At 34.3% G+C, this 20,262-nt stretch overlaps 1 protein-coding gene and 1 pseudogene across 1 annotated transcript; one reads left to right on the plus strand and one right to left on the minus strand.

Annotated features, from left to right (window-relative positions):
* The first annotated feature begins 1,320 nt into the window (after positions 1-1,320).
* Positions 1,321-16,674, plus strand: LOC114256896 (protein NLP6). Its single transcript, XM_028196592.2, has 5 exons — positions 1,321-1,584; positions 9,572-10,089; positions 14,895-14,942; positions 15,061-15,895; positions 16,015-16,674. The coding sequence occupies exons 1-5, from the start codon at positions 1,395-1,397 to the stop codon at positions 16,509-16,511; spliced, it is 2,088 nt and encodes a 695-aa protein (XP_028052393.2). The 5' UTR covers positions 1,321-1,394; the 3' UTR covers positions 16,512-16,674.
* A 2,353-nt stretch (positions 16,675-19,027) lies between these two features.
* On the minus strand, positions 19,028-20,033 carry LOC114256916 (ubiquinol oxidase 2, mitochondrial-like; annotated as a pseudogene).
* Positions 20,034-20,262: the final 229 nt, after the last annotated feature.

Here is a 20,262-nt window from a genome sequence, read left to right on the forward strand (position 1 = left end):
ATCGATTAAAGAAATTCGTCATGAAAATTTATTACCGAAATATATTGCAAGAATAGGTAGCTAAAAATAATTTACCATATAAGTTAATATATAAAAATTCAGGTTCTCACATCTTCGGTAGCTCGGTTTAATCCTGTTAAAATTTCATTGGCCAACGAGTTGGGCGACTTTGCTTGCCGAAACATTTCTTCGGCAATTCGTCTTGACCTTATGTGTTGCCGAAACCTCTTCTAGAGAGAGTATGTTAAGTCTTTGTAGATCTACAAACTTGATCTTGTTTTTCTAACTTTTAGGAAGCAAAAATAGATATGCACATATATGTATAAACTTGGTCAAGTCTCTGTATTCAACAAAGGGTAGACACAATTTGTGAGCATAAATATATATATATATATATATATTAAAGTTGAACTTTAGCAATAAACATATAGAAAGAAGAGAAAGACCTAGCCGTGAGTCTACTTTTCCTAAAAAGAGATTGGATAGAATTTGATTTTGTAAAAAGCAAGATCACTAACCTTTGTGGTTAGATCATATTTACTTACAGTATATTGGTCTGAGCACCTTGAGGGTAGTGTTTTCTCTTCTCTTCATTGAATTCTTTAGCTCCTTCCCACAGACGACGTCAATTGTGAGATCTAAAAAATCCTCTCATATAGATTGTTGAAAAGATCCAATCAAGAGATGAGCTTTGCCCTGTAGATCTGCGAAAATAAACATGGTTGGCGCCACCCAATCAGGGTTGCCGATCAAGGACACTTCGACGATAAAGTTAGACTCTTGAATCAAAGAAAGAAGATGAAGAACTAAAGAGTGTCTGTGTGCTTTGTTGCAGAGAGATGAGACATACCTCTATTCCTTGGAATGCCCTTCTTTTATAAATAGGGGTGTGATATTTGTTTATGAGCTTCCTTGTTTAGGTTGAGCCTATTGTCAGGACTTGTTTGAGTTATCCCCAATAAGCTGGTATTTTTTGGGCTCCCAAATATCATATGAGTTGTAACTAAACAATTTTAGGATCATAATCAAAAAATAATATTATAACCAAGATCAAATTGTGTCATCACTAATAATATAGTAAATCATAACAAAAAATAAAAAATTATAATCAAAAGTATATATGGTAAATGTCCTGAATATAATTTTTTTTATTTATTTTTTCTATTTACTTTGACCATACGAAGCATTTTTATTTTATTTTTAGATTGGACCACATGAACCTCTTGAATAATTTTTTTTTACAGTTTTCTTCCACCTACTCTTTTAATTTTATTATATTACTAATATTATTATTATTTTATTTTATTTTTTTAATGAGGCAACTACGCATATAAGAGCAACACTTTGGCCACAGATGCTGGAAGTACAGAGAGAGAGAGAGGCGTAGATAATCGATGGCCGAGATTGGATTTTTCCTCCGGACAGAAAATCGTACAGATGACGATGATGATATGATCCGTGACTTTCCTCATGATTTCAAATCATATGTGAAGAACCACCAGCTGCTCTGCCAGCGCGGAGACTATAACATTGGCTGGGTTTTTTCGAGTTGTGAACGTCTTCCTCCTCCGCCTCCCTTCTCCGGTTAGTTCCTCTCTCATCTCATGTCATATGTTCCTGAGTGGTTGGCTTTCACTCCAATTACTCCATTTTTTTTTTTTTTTGCTGGGTCAATTATTCTTTATTTATTTTTGATAAATAAATCATATTATAATAAATAAAAAAAAGAGAGATATACTGGGCGTTTGAGGAAGATTGTTAAAAGATGACTTTTTGATTTTTTTTTTTTTTTAACTTTTTAACCGCTGCTGCGAATACGGTTAGTTTCGCTCTCATCTCATCAGTTCCTATCACCGGAGTGTGGCTTTGACTCCAATTATTCTCCATTTAAATAACCAGGGTCTTAAAACACTTATTAATTTCCTTTCTTTATTAAAATATATATATATATATATATATTCTATTTTCCTTAGTTTTATCTCTGAGAAAATCCGGACTCCTCTTGTCAGTCTAAATATATACTAGAACACAAATTAATAAATTTTAAAAAGAGAGATAGATTCTACATTAAAGAGCGTATGATAATAAAATTTACACCAACAGGGAGTTGATTCAGTAGATTAGACCTTCAAATCACTCGCTCAAGGCTTGGATTTGAGTCTCTATAATCCCTTGTTAGGATTAAACATACTCTTCAGTGTCTGGAGCACACAGTGGCCTAAGCTTCGGCCCCGACATAGGTGCAATATGCAGGGGCCTAAGTTTTGACTCCAATGTAAGTGTGTTGGGATTCCTTGCAGATATGTACTCCCTGATGGATATGTTGGAATATCCTATCTGCACATCCATTTGGTTGAATCAAAAAGATAATAAAATTTACAATTTTAAAATTAGATTTAGAGAATTGCTATATATATATACTAATGTAATACCATGCTATGCACAGTTTTAAATAAACAATTAATAATTTTAAAATTAAATAGAAAAAATTAAATAGAAAAAATTAAAATATACAAAAATGAGAGTAAATTTTAATTATTTTCATCAAAATTTCATTTATAGGGTGTTCTTGTTTCATTCTTCCCCCCCCCCCCCTACAATTAATGCTATGTTTTGAGTTTTAAATAACAAATAATGTATCATAACGTAGATAATAGAAAATGTAGTAAATTACAAAAAAAAAAAAAAAAGTACTTTTTTTTAGGAACAAAATGTACACTTATGATAAAATATAAATATATTATTCTTTCCTAGAGGTTTCATAATTTTAGTTTTTCATATGTTAGATTCATCTAATGATATAGTAGACTGTGTATATAACAATTACTTTTATTTGTTTTTTTTTTTTTGTAATGTTTTATTTTTATTTTTTAATGGAACTCGATCAAGCATAATTTGTTTAAATCAAAATCAAATTAAATAATGAAATCAAAAGGACAAACAACGAAGTACCAATAACCCATATCTCTGTGTCATCCTGCGAATCAGCCTCTACCCAACAAATTACAACTTCTAGATTTTGTCACGCCCCCTATCTTCAGCAAACCGCATTAGGCCTTTTTCCTGTTCTCCTCTCCTACCCTCTTCGCAACTTTCATGCCCCCAATCGTCCTTTAACCCTTTCTCTTGCTAGGCATTTTAACTTCTCTTTCAATGGTCATTGCTTTGTCGCCACCATTTTGCTCAACCCTTAAGCTCACTTATATTTGTAAATAAAATATTTTTTTTTGAGGATAACGCAGCAAATAAAATTAACTATGCAAACGCCTTACATCAGTAGCAAGTTTGTGAGCAGCGTGAACCACATCACGGTCCACTTTTTGTAGAACAACATGATCAAAAGATTTACATAATAACAAAATGTCCGCAAGAATGGATTGGAGACTCCAATCGGATTCTTGAGCATGGTGGTGGAGCAGCAGAAGAAGGACTAAACAATCTGTTTGAATAAGCAGATGGTTGATACCGGACTGGACTGCCCATCGCATAGCATGGAGAACCGCAGCAGCTTCTACCTGTTGAGGAGATAACATTGAAGGTCCCAAAATAGCTTCCTCATAGACTTGGTGATCATCAGAATCGAAGCAAACCCACGCCCGACCAGTGCGCTCACCTACAGCAACCCAAGAGCCATCCACAACAATACGCGTACACGGACCAGCAGCAATGCAAGACTGAGCATTCTGAAGAATAACCTGCTTAACAAAACTGTTTGGAGGAGATGAACTAGAGTGAGAATTCTCATAGGTAACATTATGCAAGGGTGAAAGAAATGATGTTAGTAACTCGGAAGCAAACAATATCGAACGTTCTATGGACACCTCAACTTTATGGAATTCTACAGAATTACGTTGCATCCAAATGGCCCATAATAAAGCAATGGAATGCGTTACAATCTCCGAGTCATGTATTTGTTGCACCCAGCCTTTAAACCATGAAAAAAAGGATAGAGGTCGTCCCACCCCAAAATCTAAACCCAAAGTCGACCCACGCCAAATCCGTTGTGAAATGGGGCAATCAAAAAACAGATGTTCAAGTGATTCCGCATCCTGGAAACATCTAGAACAAATAATATCAATTGGCATCCCCCTTTTCTTTAATTCAGTTTTAACCGGAAGAATATTATGAAGACATTTCCACACAAACAAAATCCATTTAGGGGGGATCTTGAACTGCCATAAGCGTTTCCAAAGTTGCCAATCCGGATCAGGCCTAGAATGGTCGGGAAACTGACGGGTTAGCGCTTGCTTATAGCCGGATTTGACTGAATACTCGCCATTTTTGGTCGGCCCCCACACCATTTTGTCCTCGATATCAACTTGAGAAATGTGCATTGATACAATATAAGGGAGAACATATGGAGGAAAAAACAATTTCAACAATTCAAGACGCCAAGATCGTAGCACGGGATCTATGAAATGTGCAACCCTTAACCCAGGACACATAGCATTCCAACCGCGGCCTCTGCAAGGATTTGAAACAATCGGAATCCATTGATCTTCAAATGGGTTAATCTACATATCAATATATTTGGCTTAGATCCTGACCATGAACTATCTTAGAACATTTTATTAGTCAATGCCTAGCCCATGGATAAACAGTTTAGTAAGTCTTTATAATTATTTAATCAAATTGCTCGGATTGGACATCTCATTTGATTCAGAGTTAAAATTTGAGAATGAAAATATCTAATTTACATAATTTTACACACTCTCTCACATGAGTGTGGTTAGAACGCTATGTAATAAATTAAGTACTTATATTTTTACTCATAGTTATGCATAACTCACTTTAAATTATGTATCTTTTATAGATTTTTAAATTGAGTTATGTTAGAGTTATCATATTTAGATATCATAAATATACTTTTTGATTTTTTATAAAAAGACGTACAGAAAAGTAAAAGGTTGATGTGACTCAAAAAGATAAAATGATAAATAAGTACAATTTTTTTAGTTCATGCCAAACAAACTCTAGCCACATCATTTGTTAGGCCCCACATGATACATATGATTTGTGTTATGTAAAGTGCTACGTCAAATGTGATCATAAAAAATTATTAACATTTTATTTTGAACATTCCTTTTGAAGATTGCAAATTTAAATAACTAAACCTTAAGCAAGAAGAGATATATGTTACTATGCATAAATTCTTTCTAGAATTTGTTTCTTATGAAAATTTTATTTATGTCATAGAATATTTATATGAAAAATAATTTTTTTTCATATTCTTCTTCAACTTTAAATTTGAACTTCAAAATCTATTAGTAATTGTTTAAATTAGATTTGGCTTAAATATGAACTTTTCATCTAATTTTTTTTAAACTTTACATTAGATAGGTTGGATGGGTTAATAATTTTATGAACGTGTATTTATTAATTTTTATAAAATTCAGTTAATATTTTGAAGCTCTTAAAACATTTTAGGTAGAAAGTCATTTTGTGTTAATATATAGATAATAATAGATTTGAAAAAATTATTACTCACAAACAATAAGTATAGGAGTAATGTTAGGGACCCCAAATGTGTGGGTCCCACATCCATGTAAGATATTTGGTAGAAATTTTGATAGAATTTTTCGGATCTCTAACTGTTTTCATAGTTTAATTTATCAATAAAAAAACAAAGTGATAATTGCTACATATGTATGTTTTCTATTATAGAAATTAAAGTCAGATTACTACTCATTAAAGATTCAGGATCATAATCAAGAAAATTTTAAAAACTTACCATATTGATTAACAATTTTTTTGAATTAAATGAAAAATAATAATAATAATAATAAATAAGGAAGAACTGATAATATAATTAAAGAACCCATAACGTTTTGTTAAATAGATAGTAGATATGTAAATAAATTTTAAAAAGAATATCATGATTAATAAAATCTATTATTTATTAATTTTATTATTTTATAACATATGTATCTTCATACTATAAATTTTAAAAAATTATTTTTTAAAAAAGTATCATGATTTAGGGAATATATTACCTTATTGATCAATAAATTAATAATGACATGAATTTTGATTTTTTGAAATATAAAAAAGTTTTACTTGATTTCCATAGAAAAATATTTCAAAACAAAAGGCCTTGAACACATAATGGATCTTGAAGTACTATTTCCGTATCTCCCTGACCAAATCCGCCTACATTAGGATTACTCATTAATGGTTGATCAAATTTGATGTATTCGCCTTATGAAACAAGAAGTTGGAGGGATAATATCAACTATTTGATGTCCATCCAATGCATCTGCTATGATTATTTTGTGTCCTCCCTTTTCGTTTTGTTTGATTTTGCTTACTATACTTCTTGTTGTAGTATTATAAACTGTATTGCTACTCTTGTTCCCGTCGGAATAAATTTGACCCCTTCCCCTGTTTTCGCCTACACATATAGGATATTTTAAGAAGTGAACATCTTTCTCAGTTGCAAGGATTTGGGGAAAGAATAGGAAAGGTGATTTCAGTATATTTCTGACCAAGAACATGGCCTATATATCACAAGAATATTTTTTTTTTATTGGGGCGATAACTCTGAAAAGACAGATTGCCTATCTTTTCTTTCATTTTGGGAGAAATACAATCAGGAGGGGCTAATTCAAAACCCTCCAGTAAAATAAGAACAACCCCCACATTCAAAGCCCTATTTTTACCATTAGCAAGAACTTGGTTCAATTGCATATCATAGGAATTCGAACAACTGCTTCAAATACAGTATCAGGAAGTACCACTTGTGGAACCTCAATATCCATGGGCTTATTAGCTAAATGGCAATTGGCACATACAATACGTCCAGTCGCTTCTCGTGGATTTTCATAACCCTACTATGCAAAAATGGGATATGCACTTGAAATGAATGTCCAAGTTATAATATATATCATGAGCGATATGAAAATGGATTGAGTAATTTGTTCCTTTATCCAAGAAAAAGTATTTATAGTTTGCATGTTCCAATCATTGATCCTAAAAATTTCTACAATAAATTGGGTAGGTCGCTAGTATAGTTCCCTATCCAGGATTATGCCATTTATATTTACTTTTACTAGAATAATTTTATTGGAATAATATAGGAGGAATCTCCAGGATGGATAGAAATAGAAAGAGCAACTACAATAAATGATTTGCTTCTATACAACTACAAAGTAACAAAGGTTATAATTGGATTAGATTAATATCAGTGATCATTTGTCAATCATTCATTGAATGATAAATCATTCTGTGTCGAAATTTCTCTATGAAAATATTGAGGGACCCCAATTACTATGAAAATATTGCACGTCATTTATCTTATAAGATCTTAATATCAGGAATCTTAAACTAAAAACCCCATAATTTTTTGACATATGTACTTTTATATTTTTTTTAATTTTAAAAATTGAGAAAAAAAGCTTTGAGACTTTGAATCACAAAGACCCTACAATGTTTTTGCTTATATTATATAATGTCATGTACACGTTGTTGGAATTATGATTTTTTATAAGTTTATTTTGGGCCAACTTTGAGCCCAAATTTGAATGGGGCCCACACGTCTTTTGGGGTGGGTTAAAAAAGGTGACGTGCTTCTTGCCGCATGGTAAGTCACACGGTGAAGACGGTTCATCAAAACTATTTATGAGTGAATGGGAAGTTGACGTCGTTTTCGGGTTCGTGGAATGGACAATTAAATAGTAAAAATGTGGGTTTCCTTGAAATGGTTGTCCCACGTTGAAACTTTAAGAGAGCTTGTACGTGTATATAAGTTCTAGATAGACAAACTTGGGTTGGGCCCCAAGGGGCACCCCAAGTTCGCAGAAGGGAGGAATTATGGACAAAGTAAACCACCACACGCGCGCGCGCCGGGTGTGGGTTCGGCCGAGCCGTGTCGGGTGTGGGTTGGGTCGGTCCTAATATTAATTTTTTGGACAAAATTTATTTGAATTTTTCCAAAATTCTTGCGGGAAAATTATTTGAATTTTGAAACGAAATTAATTTAATTTTTTATGTCCAAACAGTGCCTCTTCTAGTCCATTTCCAGCAGGTTCAAACAGTTTGTTCAAACTGTTTTAATAGTTCGCACCGAACAAGTTCAAGTTCTGTCCCGAACAGATTCAAACTTTTTTCAACAGGTTCAATTCAAATTCAGACCTGTTCAATTTGATTTTATACCTGTTCGGCCTTTCCCAATAGTCACCAGTTTTCCTATAAATTTAGATTCATTCCAGCAGATTTTTACATCCAGAAAATTCATTTCTCTTCTTGTTTTTACTCTCTCTTTGCATTATTCTTCATACTAGTTTTTTAGAGAAAATTCTGAGAATATAGAACACAGGTTCTAGTTCGCCGTACATATTGTTTGGAGTGCTACTACAATTTGTGTAGATCATTGTATCCTGAAAGATAGACGTCATTTATCCATAAGCACCGGAGCAGGGCGAATCTGTCTTAAAGATAGAGTGTCACACAATTGACTTGATCATTTTTATTGTTAAGTTGTTTCGATAAATAAATTTTGTAAGTAATTTATTTTTATTTGTTTGATTTGTTTCACATTGTTTTCTCCTACACAAAAGATTGTTCCAACACACGTTATATCAACATTAAATAATGCATAGGGGATACTTATTATATTATTTGTTTTTGCTATTTTTTTTCAAAAAAAATAATCATGACTATCCACAGGCTAATAATACCTCCCCCCTCCCCCAAAAAAAAAAAAAAATTGTACAAAATGGGTGACACAAAACAAAACAGGTGAGATGATACATCAGAGTTTGTGTATTTTAATGTTATAATTTTTTGACATATATCCTTTTATATTTTTTAAATTTTAAAAATTGAGAAAAAAAGCTTTGAGACTTTGAATCACAAATACCATACAACGTTTTTATTTATATTATATAATGTCATGTACATGTTATATCAACATTAAATAATGAATAAGGGCACTTATTATATTATTTGTTTTTGTTATTTTTTTTAAAAATTAATCATTACTATCCACAGGCTGATAATACCTCACCCCCAAAAAAATAATAATAATAAATAAATAAATAATTGTACAAAATGGGTGACACAAATCAAAACAGGTGAGATGATGCATAGCGTCGGAGTTTGTGTATTTTAATATTAAAATAAGTATAACATTTTTTGTTTTTATTATCTTCAATGTTTACAATGAAGCAAAGGGTACTTGCGTAAGTTTTTATAAACATACCTAAATTAATTCATAAAAATTTTAAAAATCACAACTTACGTATATTTATGAGAACTTATGCGATTTTGTGAGGTAACTTATGTATATTTGTAAGAACTTACGTAATACATATGGTATGCACCTTGCACACCCAAAACCTTGCACACCCAAACACTGAAGCAAATGATTGTAAAGTAATTACATAAATAGTGAATCATAAATGCAAATAGTTGCATATGTTGAAGACGGGTGAAGAACGGTGAAAACATGAAGACCAACACATAACATTTTCTCTTTTATTTTAACAAAATTTATATATATATAGATTTAGATACCATTTTCTTTTCTTGTGGTACATTATTCTTACTTGGCTTGTATTGTTTTTTTGGCTAGGAAATTTGCAAAATCATACAGATATAATCGATGAAACCTTGATTGCTGCTTATCCACAGTTTATAGATGCATTAAAAAATCTCTTTCGAGAGATAATATTAAAGTCAGCGGCCCAAGTTCTTGTTCAGTTTTGGAAAGTCATAGAAATTGGGGGCAAGCGTTTACTTACAATTCAACACCAACCTTTTAGTCTTTCCTACATCGATGAAGGACTTTGTTTGTATAGGTTGATGTCTTTGGATAATGAATGTTATGTGGATGGAGAGAGTGAGGAAGATCTTGGCCTCCTGAACCGTGTGTTCCGACATCAACAGGAGGAGTCTACTCCAAATGTGCGGTATTACTCCTGCAAAGAGTATCCACAGCGTGATCATGCTATCGTTTGCAATATTTGGGGATCTCGGGCTATACCATTGTTTGAACCTTCTAGGCAGGACTGTGTTGGTGTACTTGAGATAGTGACGACGATTGAAGTATCAAAATTCTTTTATCTTTTGGAACTTTCGGTCTATGTTAAGGTTTGTCCACCAACTCCCTATTTGGAATAATCAGTTCCATTTTAATGATCTCTTTTTTTTCTTTTATTTCTTACTTTGTTTATTCCATTTTTTTATGCCTATCCAGTTATTGTTGGTTTCAATTTTCAATGATGTTTATTCTTCTTTTTCTTTTTTGTTGATGAAGCTCAAATTATTTTACTTGTTGGTTCCATTTTACTAGCCAATCCTTTTAATGGTTCGATAATCTTGCCCTTCCATTGATTTCGTTGTGTGAATCGTATAACATGGAGTTCGCAACAATTCTTGCATCTATTGAGCCTTAGTTGAATTTTGTAACAAGGCAATAAGGTTTAATATGGAGTGAAAATAGAGACAAAAAAGAGAAAAAAAGAATGCAAAGGTTTAATGTGGTTCGGTTAATATTGGTATATATCCACACACATAAAGCCCTAAGGGGCTACATCTTTCATTCGTACAACTTAATGCTCTTATTTAAATGATATAGTATATATATAGAGTTGGAAATACAATTAAATTCCTTCAATTAAGAAATTGAAATAAATCAAAGATACAAAAAATCATGATAAGCATAAATCATGGGATCTCCATATATTTTGATATTTTTCATATCTTCTGATATCTTTAAGAATATAATCTTATTTCCAACAGTCTCCCTCAAGTTTGAACACAGAACCATTAAAGTGAAGTGTCCAACTTGAATTCTAAAATGGGATGATCATTACAAACAAAACTACAATGAAGTTGTTGAAAGACAACAACAATTGTAATAACTCCTTTCAATGACAACTTAAAAGAACATAGGTAAGGAATCAACATCTTGCAACAAAGAAACGTGCACGGAATCAGTCATGATGGCAGCTAGAGAAACCAACCGATAGAGTGAAAGAAATAAGACCAAAGCAATGGAAAATCACTACAAATAGAAGGCCGAAAAAAGGCGTCCCATGAAGAATGCTACTACCAAACACACCGGTAATCCAAAAACAAAAAAGAATCAAATATGTGCTTACCACATCAGTAAAGAAACCCTAAAAGGGTAGAGAAATAGATGAAAAACTCAGTTTATCATAGAATAATGTTATCGAACACACTCGCAGCTCCAAAACAATTAAAAATCACAAAGTTTGCTTACCACATTAGCAAACTAATGGTTGACTAAAGGAAGAAGGAAAAGCACCTCAATAACAAAAAATGTTGAGTGAGAAAGCACTCCATAGAGAAACATGCCTAGGTTTCAATAGGCTCTGATACCAAGTTGAATTTTGTAATAAGGCAATAAAGTTGAATATGGAGAGATAATAGAGACCGAAAAAAGAAAAGAAAGAACACAGAGGTTTAACGTGATTCGGCCAATATTGGCCTACATCCACACACACAAAGTCCTAGGGGGCTACATCTTTCATTCAAACAACTTAATGCTCTTGTTTACATGATACACCATATATATAGAGTTGGGGATACAATTAAATCCCTTCAGTTATGAAATTGTAATAAATCAAATATACAAAAAATTATGATAAACAAAAATCATAAGATCTCCATATATTCTGATATCTTTCATATTTTCTGATATATTTAACAATATAATCTTATTTCTAACAAATTGAAAAGCCCAACCCACACTTTTCTTTAAAACCCAGGTATTAAGGAGAGAGAAACTAGAGCCTTATAACCAACACAATGGGGCAACTCCAGGCAATGTAGGACACATTCCAACACACCTTCCTGGACCACAACATACAGCAGTTGGACAAACAGCACACCAGTTACAGGCCCAACTAAGCTCTGATACTAAATTGAAAGCCCAGCCCACGCTTCTCCTTAAAACCTAGGAGATGGAAACTTAAGCCTTATAACCAGCACAGATGGGATAACTCTAGGCAATGTGGGACACATTCCAACATTATTCTGATATCAAATCATTGAACTTAATTGTTTGGATAAATTACACTTATCACCCTTGAGATTTAAAGAAAATGCAGTAAGGCTCACAATTTTGTCATAATTATATTGACCTCCTACATTTTTTGAATTGCATAAAACTTAGCCCTTGTCTGTTAGGTTCCGTTAGACCAATGGATGCACTTTTGACATAATTACTCTAACCTTTCTATTTTTTGGATTGCATAATGCTTAGCCCTTGTCTGTTATAATTCCATTAGGATGATAGATGGAGATTGATGACCTGATCAATTTTTATATTAAAAAGTCCATTTTACCCCTAATTAACTAAAGTTAAAACCCACAATATCGGATAATCCCAAAAATAGAATTAGGGAAGAGAGAGAGGGGGTAAAGTCTCAAAGGGAAAAAAGAGAGGGAAGCAAGAGAGGGCAAAGTCACAAAAGGGAGAAAAGGGGGAAGAGAAAGTGTTTACACTTGAAAAGGAAAAATACGACTTTTTGGCGTTGTGTTGATGCTTCGGGTTGCGTAGGCGTGCCAGGACTTTTGAACCTAGTCCAATGTGTAAATTTCTAACTTCTAATTCATAAATTGAGTGTGGCCAGGAAGATGGACCACCAATTCGGATTTTGGCTCAATGAAGAAGACTTCAATATTTTCTCTAGTGATGGTGAAACATTACTAGGTGCAAAGTAAATAAAATTGATCTTGCATTGACTGGAATGAAGAACAATATGATTAAAATAACTTAGGAAACAACTAATTGCATGAATTAAATTGTTTAAGGAAAAATAATTTGCTAGAAATTATTAAAATACTATGGAAAATAGATGTGTATAAAGACTTTTGGTTGAGTTTGGTGTTGGACCCCTTGAAATGTTGGCTTTGGAGTTTTTTTATAATGCAATTTGGCCTCCCACTAGAACGCGGCAGCTTGAAATTCTGCCAAGTGTCCCATGATTGATGCCATGAAGCCCAAGTTTAGCAACCACTTTGACCACTAACATATATATATATGCAAAATATCTCATCAGATGGTTGCCATGTGGCCCACTAAGTCTCACTTAATCTCCACATGGGCTTTGACTTAGTAACTAATTAGGAGCATGGAGTAACTTCCATCACCATTGTAGGACACGGGGCTTCAACCACTTCCTACTTTTTAGAACAGTTGGGCTGACCTAATATTTTTCATTATCCATTTAATTAGATTAAATGGAATTATGACTGACACATCATCGCTTGGTCTCATTATTCCTATAGCGTCATTGTCATGCCACATGTTCGCCATGTCATCAATTCCTTGCCATGTGGATATTTTTTCTGCCACATCATTAGAACTTCATGACCTCCTGTCTTATCAGCACTCCAAGACTTAATGTCATCTTGCCACCTGTCTGTGAAGTTCTGCGCCATATTCAGGGCGATTGTAAGTTTCTGCACCATGGTCTAGAACTTTTATGGGTGAGTTTCTACACCATGGTCTAGAACTTTTGTCAGTGAGTTCCTACACCATGGTCCAAGCCAAATGTCAAGCAGTTTCTGCAGTATGTTTAAGGCTGAATGTAAAATCATGTAACTTGCAAAATCTTCCAGATTTCTATGAGGCTTAGGCCTATTGAGCTTGCAAGAATGTTTGGTGACTGTTGACTGGCCTTCTCTATGGCTAAAAGGCCATAATTCATGGATATTTAGGCTTTATATGGGGCAATTTCTCAAAGTTCAAGCTCCAAATAGCCCTTCTTGCTTTTGACGCCAAGTTGCCATTTTTGGTAGAAACAAAAAGAGAAGTAGAAGCGAATAGAGAAAGAGCAAAAGAGTGTGGAGAGAGAGAGAGAAGGGGGGGCACAGAGAAGAGGGTGAAGATTTTGGTGGCTCGATCGCGGTGGCTTGATCTTGCAATGTTTTGCAGTGGCTCAATCTCACAGTTTGTCGCCGTGGTTGGTGGTTTGATAGTGGATCGAGCCACCATGAGCAACCATTTTTTTTTATTTGATTCATTTTTGCTTGGGGGTGGGGGATGTGGCTTTTGCAGTATGGATGGTGGTAGGTCATGATGAGAGTTGTTGGCGATGGTGGAGGAGGATGCGAGTGGTTGGTGGCTTGCGATGATGGAGGATGATGAGGTTGGGGGTAAGGGGAAGGTGGAAATTGGAGAGATGTGTGATGGTTGAAGTGGTAGCTGGTGGCAATGGTAGTAGCGAGTTGTGCTATTGTTAATGGAGAGGAATGGAAGCTGTTGTTCATGGAGATAATTGAAAAACACAAAGAAGAAGAAGAATGGCTGTAGTATAAGGGTATATTGATAATTTCATTATGATGCAAAAGGGAAATTTTGTATTTTTATCTCACCCGTTGGCTCAGTTAACTTTACCATTAATGAAAGGGAAATTAGTGTAATTATAGTAAAAAACTGTGAGATGTACTGTTTTATATTTTCAAACCTCAAGGGAGGTCAATAGAATTTACCCTAATTGTTTTTAGTAGCCCCATTGCTAGGCAATACCAACTTGTGCTCAAAGTGTTGGACCAATTGAAATGCTCCATGCCAGGGTAAGGTGCACCTGTCCCAAACACTGTTGATTTTGGACAATTATACAATACTTTGGCGCAACCTAAGTTGGTTGGTTAATAGCCTCAACTATGCTTTTTTATTCATTTATGGTATACAATGCTTTGGAAAAGTAGGACTTATTTGATAAAATTCACAAATTATCAAAAGTTGCAACAAACAAATTTACATTTTATTTTAATTATTTTTAAGCTAATAATGTAATAGGCTAAAATAATAAAAGTTGAATTATAAATGATACTAAACAAGTCAATATTTGATTCTTGCAAGTCTCTTTCATTTTAAATCTATCAAGATTCTTCAATTATATCATTTTAGTTCCCTGCAGGGCGGAGGTCTGAGAAGTTCAAAATGTGATCATTTGTATTATGAGAAAGTAAGTGCCAGACTGTAATTCAAATGTCAAATTTTGTACTGTTGTGTTTATTTAGATATTGTAAGGACCCTAGACTAACAAATATCTATTCGTGAAAATATGATCAAACTATTATCAGGACAATGTTGAAACTCCTAAAGATATCAAGAAGATGCTAGAAATGGTGTGTAGCACTCATTATCTACCTTTGGCTCAGACCTGGGTCTTGTGTAGGCTTTGCAATGTTGTGTCCAGAAATTGTACAACCTATCATAGAGAGAAAGATAAGTTTCATTTCTTACATACATGTTCTTTACATCACCTACAAAAAGGGCAGGGGGTTGTTGGGAGAGCAGTTTTGTCCCAAAATTTGGTCTTCTGCAAAGATATTACTCAATTTAGCATAACTCAGTACCCTTTGGCACACTACGCACGTGAACATGGACTTAAGGGTTGTTTTGCAATCTGCATGCGAAGTAGTTATACTGGAGACAATGTTTACGTGCTAGAATTCTTTCTGCCCCCAAACTACACTAAAGGTGGGGATCCAAGGATTGCTTTGGTTCCATTATTGACAACAATGAAGAAGGATTGTAAAAGTCTTAAGGTCGCTTCTGGAGAAGAACTAGGAGAGAAGTTGTCTATTGAAGTTCTTGATTTTTCAGAGGACGGTAAACTTTATTCTTTTCAAATACCCCAAACTGCAAAATCTCCAATTAGGATGGAGAATGGAGAAGAGTTGGTGTTTCTAGATTTATCCGATCAACAATTACCAAAAGTGGATGCTATAGACACTGGAAACAATGTTGTTAGTAACAGTGAAGAAAACAACATTGTTGTTACTTCCTCACATCAACAATGCATAATTAACTCGTCCCAGAGGCCACAAAGAAAAGCTGGAATTCCAATTAGCTTGGAGGATCTCCAGCAACATTTTGGAATGAAACTTGATGATGCTGCAAAAAGCCTTGGCAGTAAGCTTACATATGTGGGATAAGCCATTCCTAGCTACATCCTTGGGAAAATTCATATACTTTTGGTACTAATAAACAAAGTATTTTTCTTATCAGAATTTGAATCTTTTGTTTTTCAGTTAGCCGATCCACAGTGAAGCGTGCTTGTAGGGAATATAATATCACCTGGTGGTCACCTCGCAAGAGAAGTAAGGATAACCACTTGCTTTCCAATAAACTTGTCCAAGCTACTGTTCAGGAACAAATCGGAGAACCTAGTCAGCCTCCAATTTCTGATCCACCTCGTAAGCAAGACGTCGCTACTGCTTCTCACCCAAAACCACGTTTTACAGTAGCACAAGACACAAGTGTTGCAACCATAAAGGCAAAATATGGAGATGATTTTATTAGATTTCAGCTCCCTGTGTTGTCTGGAATGATAGAGTTTCAACAGCAAGTGGCAAAGAGGCTGAACTTGAAGGGTGGAACTTACCGTGTCAAGTATCAAGATGAGGACAATGACTGGATTTTAATAGCTTGCGATGAGGACTTGCAAAATTACATTTGCAATTCAATATCACAAGGGAGGAATACAGTCACAATGTTGCTTCAGTCAATTACAAATTGCCCACCTTAAATTCTTGCTAAATATCCCTTTATCACTTTAGCTGCATGTGGAATTCTCTAGTTTACATTAAAAAGAAAAAAATTCAAGGTTTGTATCTTGTATGTTTGTTACAAGTATGTATGGATTTTATGTATTGTATGTTGTTTACTTAATTGATTGAGCTATTTTGATGGATTGATATTATGAATTATTTTTCATAAAAAACCAACTGGCTAGGGAACCCATCATTCCTGTTTAATATTCGATTAGGACTAAGGCATCATGTTAGTGAGAGGCTTTTCCAAATAATATTTCTTATTATTTTTATATCATAGTTTATTATATAAAATTCATTTTTCTATATGATTTTTACGATGCAAATCTTAATGCGTAATTAAAATCCTTTACAACAGTTATAAAAAAATAAAATAAAATAATTCTTTAATCTTAGGGTATGGTATAGTATTTCTTTCTGCCCTTTTTTGTCATTCCTTCTATTTTACGAGTGAACTCAAAACTGGCAGACTTAGACGGAGAAATCAGTAGCAGTTTCCAACGCTCATTTTCATGATCATTTTATTTCTTTTCTGTAGTTTAGGTTTAACTTTTTATTTTTTGTTACACATTTTTTCTGCTGCATTGTCACATTAATTAACTTGATATATATGGTACTCATTTTCACATGAATACACAATTTTCTTTTGAATCTGCAGCAATTGTGCGTTAAGGTTGTGTTCAATCTTAAATTCGGGGAAGGAAATAAATAAATAATTGAAATAGAAGTTAATTTTTTGGTAAATTCCACCATTGGTTCCTTTAATTTGAGTGAAATTTTACTCTGATCCTCAGTTTTAATTTGGACAATTTGGTTCCCTATATACTTCCAATTTTGTTACTATGTGATCTCTCTATTATGCGTTGTTAACCTTTTAAATGGAAAAAAATCACATACAAAACTAAAGGGACTAAAGTAAAACTCAAAATAAAATAAAGGGACCAAAGTTAATGTTTGCTAGGAAGTTTCAATTTGGCATGATTGAATATATGCCACATGCCCCTAATCTATTTTATTTTGTTATTTTTGCTGCAGACCAAGTAAAATCCTTCGAACTTACAACCCAAATAACTAGTATCATTCCTTTGTATGGATTCTTTTAGATTGTGTTTGGTTGAAGAATTTAATGAGAGAAATAGAAAGGGAAAAGAAAATGCAATCCCACTTCTTGACGATGCTACAGCAAGCCTTCACGGTAAGCTTACAGCTTGGGAAAATTTGTTACTAGCTTGATTCTTGGGAAAATTCATACACTTTTCCTAGTAGCAAACTTAAGAGTATTTTTCTTATCTGTATTGTTCCTTTTGCAGATAGCCAATCAACATTGAAGTGTGCTTGTAGAAAATATGATATCACTGGGTGGTCATGTCGCAATAGAAACAAGGATAACCTCTCCCTTTCCAATAAATTTGTCCAAGGCGTTGCTCAGGAACAAATCCGAGAATTTAGTCAACCTCCAATTTCTGATTCACCTCATTAGCAAGATTTGGCTACTACTTGAGCAAAGGTACATTCTATGGCAACACAAGATACAAGTATTGTGACCATAAAGGCAAAATATGGAGAGATTTTTATTAAATTTTAGGCTCCCGGTGTTGTCGGGGATGGTTGAGTTTCAACAAGAAGTGGCAAAGAGGCTGAACTAGGATGGAACTTACAGTGTCAAGTATCAAGATGATGGCAATAATTGGATTTTAATAGCTTGCGAGATTATATTTGTAAATCCAAATCATTGGGGAAGAATATAGTCACAATGTCACTTGAGCCAAATTACAATAAATTTGTCCAAGATGTCGCTCAGGAACAAATCCAAGAATCTAGTCAACCTCCAATTTCTGATCCAACTCGTAAGCAAGATTTGGCTACTACGTGCGCAAAGGTACATTCTAAGGCAACATAAAGATGCAAGTATTGTGACAATAAAGGCAAAATATGGAGAGAATTTTATTAAATTTAAGCTCCCTGTGTTGCCAGGGATGGTTGAGTTTCAACAAGAAGTGGCAAAGATGCTGAACTTGGAGGATGGAACTTACAGGTGTCAAGTATCAAGGTGATGGCAATAATTGGATTTTAATAGCTTGTGATGAGGAACTCTGAGATTATTTTTGTAAATCCAAATCACTGGGGAAGAATATAGTCACAATGTCGCTTCAGCCAAATTACTAATTGTGCACCCTAAACCCTTGTTGAATATCCATCTATCACTCTATTTGTTTGTGGAATTCTTGGTTTATGAATTTGTTGCTTTTCCATGAAGTACATTAATTGTAGTTCTCAACGAAAATGTTAGCATATCACCTATGAACCCCAACAAGAGAACAAAGGCAAAAGTTCAACAGCAAGCACATGAAAACATGGACTGGACATCAATAAGTCAGTCCACACAGCAAACTTCATAGTGTCTTATTAATATGGGGTTGAAGAAATATACTTTTGAAATTTTATGGTATCACAGCTCAACAAGTCATTCATTAACCGAATTTTAGATCTTTCAGTGATGCCCAATTGGCGCTGGAGCTTCCTTCAGCTGATGTCCTTGATAATCTATGTCCTACAATTCATTCCAATAAACCATTAATTGCTATCCAAACAAGGCATGAGAAATATGAAAATATATCGGGTTAGCTTTTCTCCAGTGACTGAACAGTCCAGTCAGTTGTTTTCTACCACAAGGGCGCATATGCCAAAAAGGAGAAGATTATTACCGATGCAAAGTGGTTGACATCACAGTGGTGAGCCTCATCTGCTCTTACAACCATGACCACATCACGGAGAGCGGAGTCAGGCGGCAGCTGCCAGTAATCAATGGTAATTGCCGGAGCAGGGACATTCTCAGTGTTCCCCTTGTCCAACTCCATCAGAAACTTGGTGTAGGAATAAATTGCCTCCTCCTCCAAGTACCCAACCACACGAGGAGCTAGTTTTGACGAAATGAGGTATGCCAAGAGGTAAGCATTGAAGAAAACCCCCTAGACTGTGAACACGAGGGCACACTCGTACCACCTTGGCTTGGCTACCCCCATGAAAGTCATGAGGTGCATACCTTCGTTTTCTGCTTCATCCAACAATGTCTTGATCCAACCACCGCTGTGCTCAAACCGCCTCAATGACTTGCAATGCAACAGCATCCCTCCAACCATGCCTGGGACAGCAGCCACAGTTTCTAGCATCATTGCACAACATCCACATCGTCTCTGTTTCATACAGTGCACATATTTAGACCACAAATTTTGATCTAAATTTTTTTTCACTATTCACAAATTTAATTGCATTTTTGCCAATAAAAAGTGTCAGAACAAAAAAACAATAATTTTTTTTTTTTTTGGAGAGAATATATTGCATCATCTTACGTACCTGGAAAAAATATATCGGTAGGGTATCTAAGAGCCTTAATGGTCCAATAAGCAATTTTGTCCCAGAACGTTACAGGGACATGGTGCTTCTTCATTCAGATCATTTGACAGGTCCAATTTGTAGGTCTCCCATGGCTTCCATCAATTCCATTAAAAAGCCAACATCAACAGCCATATGTTAACAACACCATCAAATTAAATCCATATATTTGGTTACATAACAACTCAAAATAGGCCCTTGTGGTGTTAGGAAATAAGGGGTCTTCATTAATTTTATTTGTAGTTTTTTTTATTAACAATTGATATTAAATACGTATGAACTCATGAAGAAAGAAGAAAATAGTCTCGGGAGGCCTTAACATAAGAGTTTGTT

Source organism: Camellia sinensis, chromosome 13, assembly GCF_055761805.1.
Source record: "Camellia sinensis isolate YWXY chromosome 13, ASM5576180v1, whole genome shotgun sequence".
Taxonomy (NCBI): Eukaryota; Viridiplantae; Streptophyta; class Magnoliopsida; order Ericales; family Theaceae; genus Camellia; species Camellia sinensis.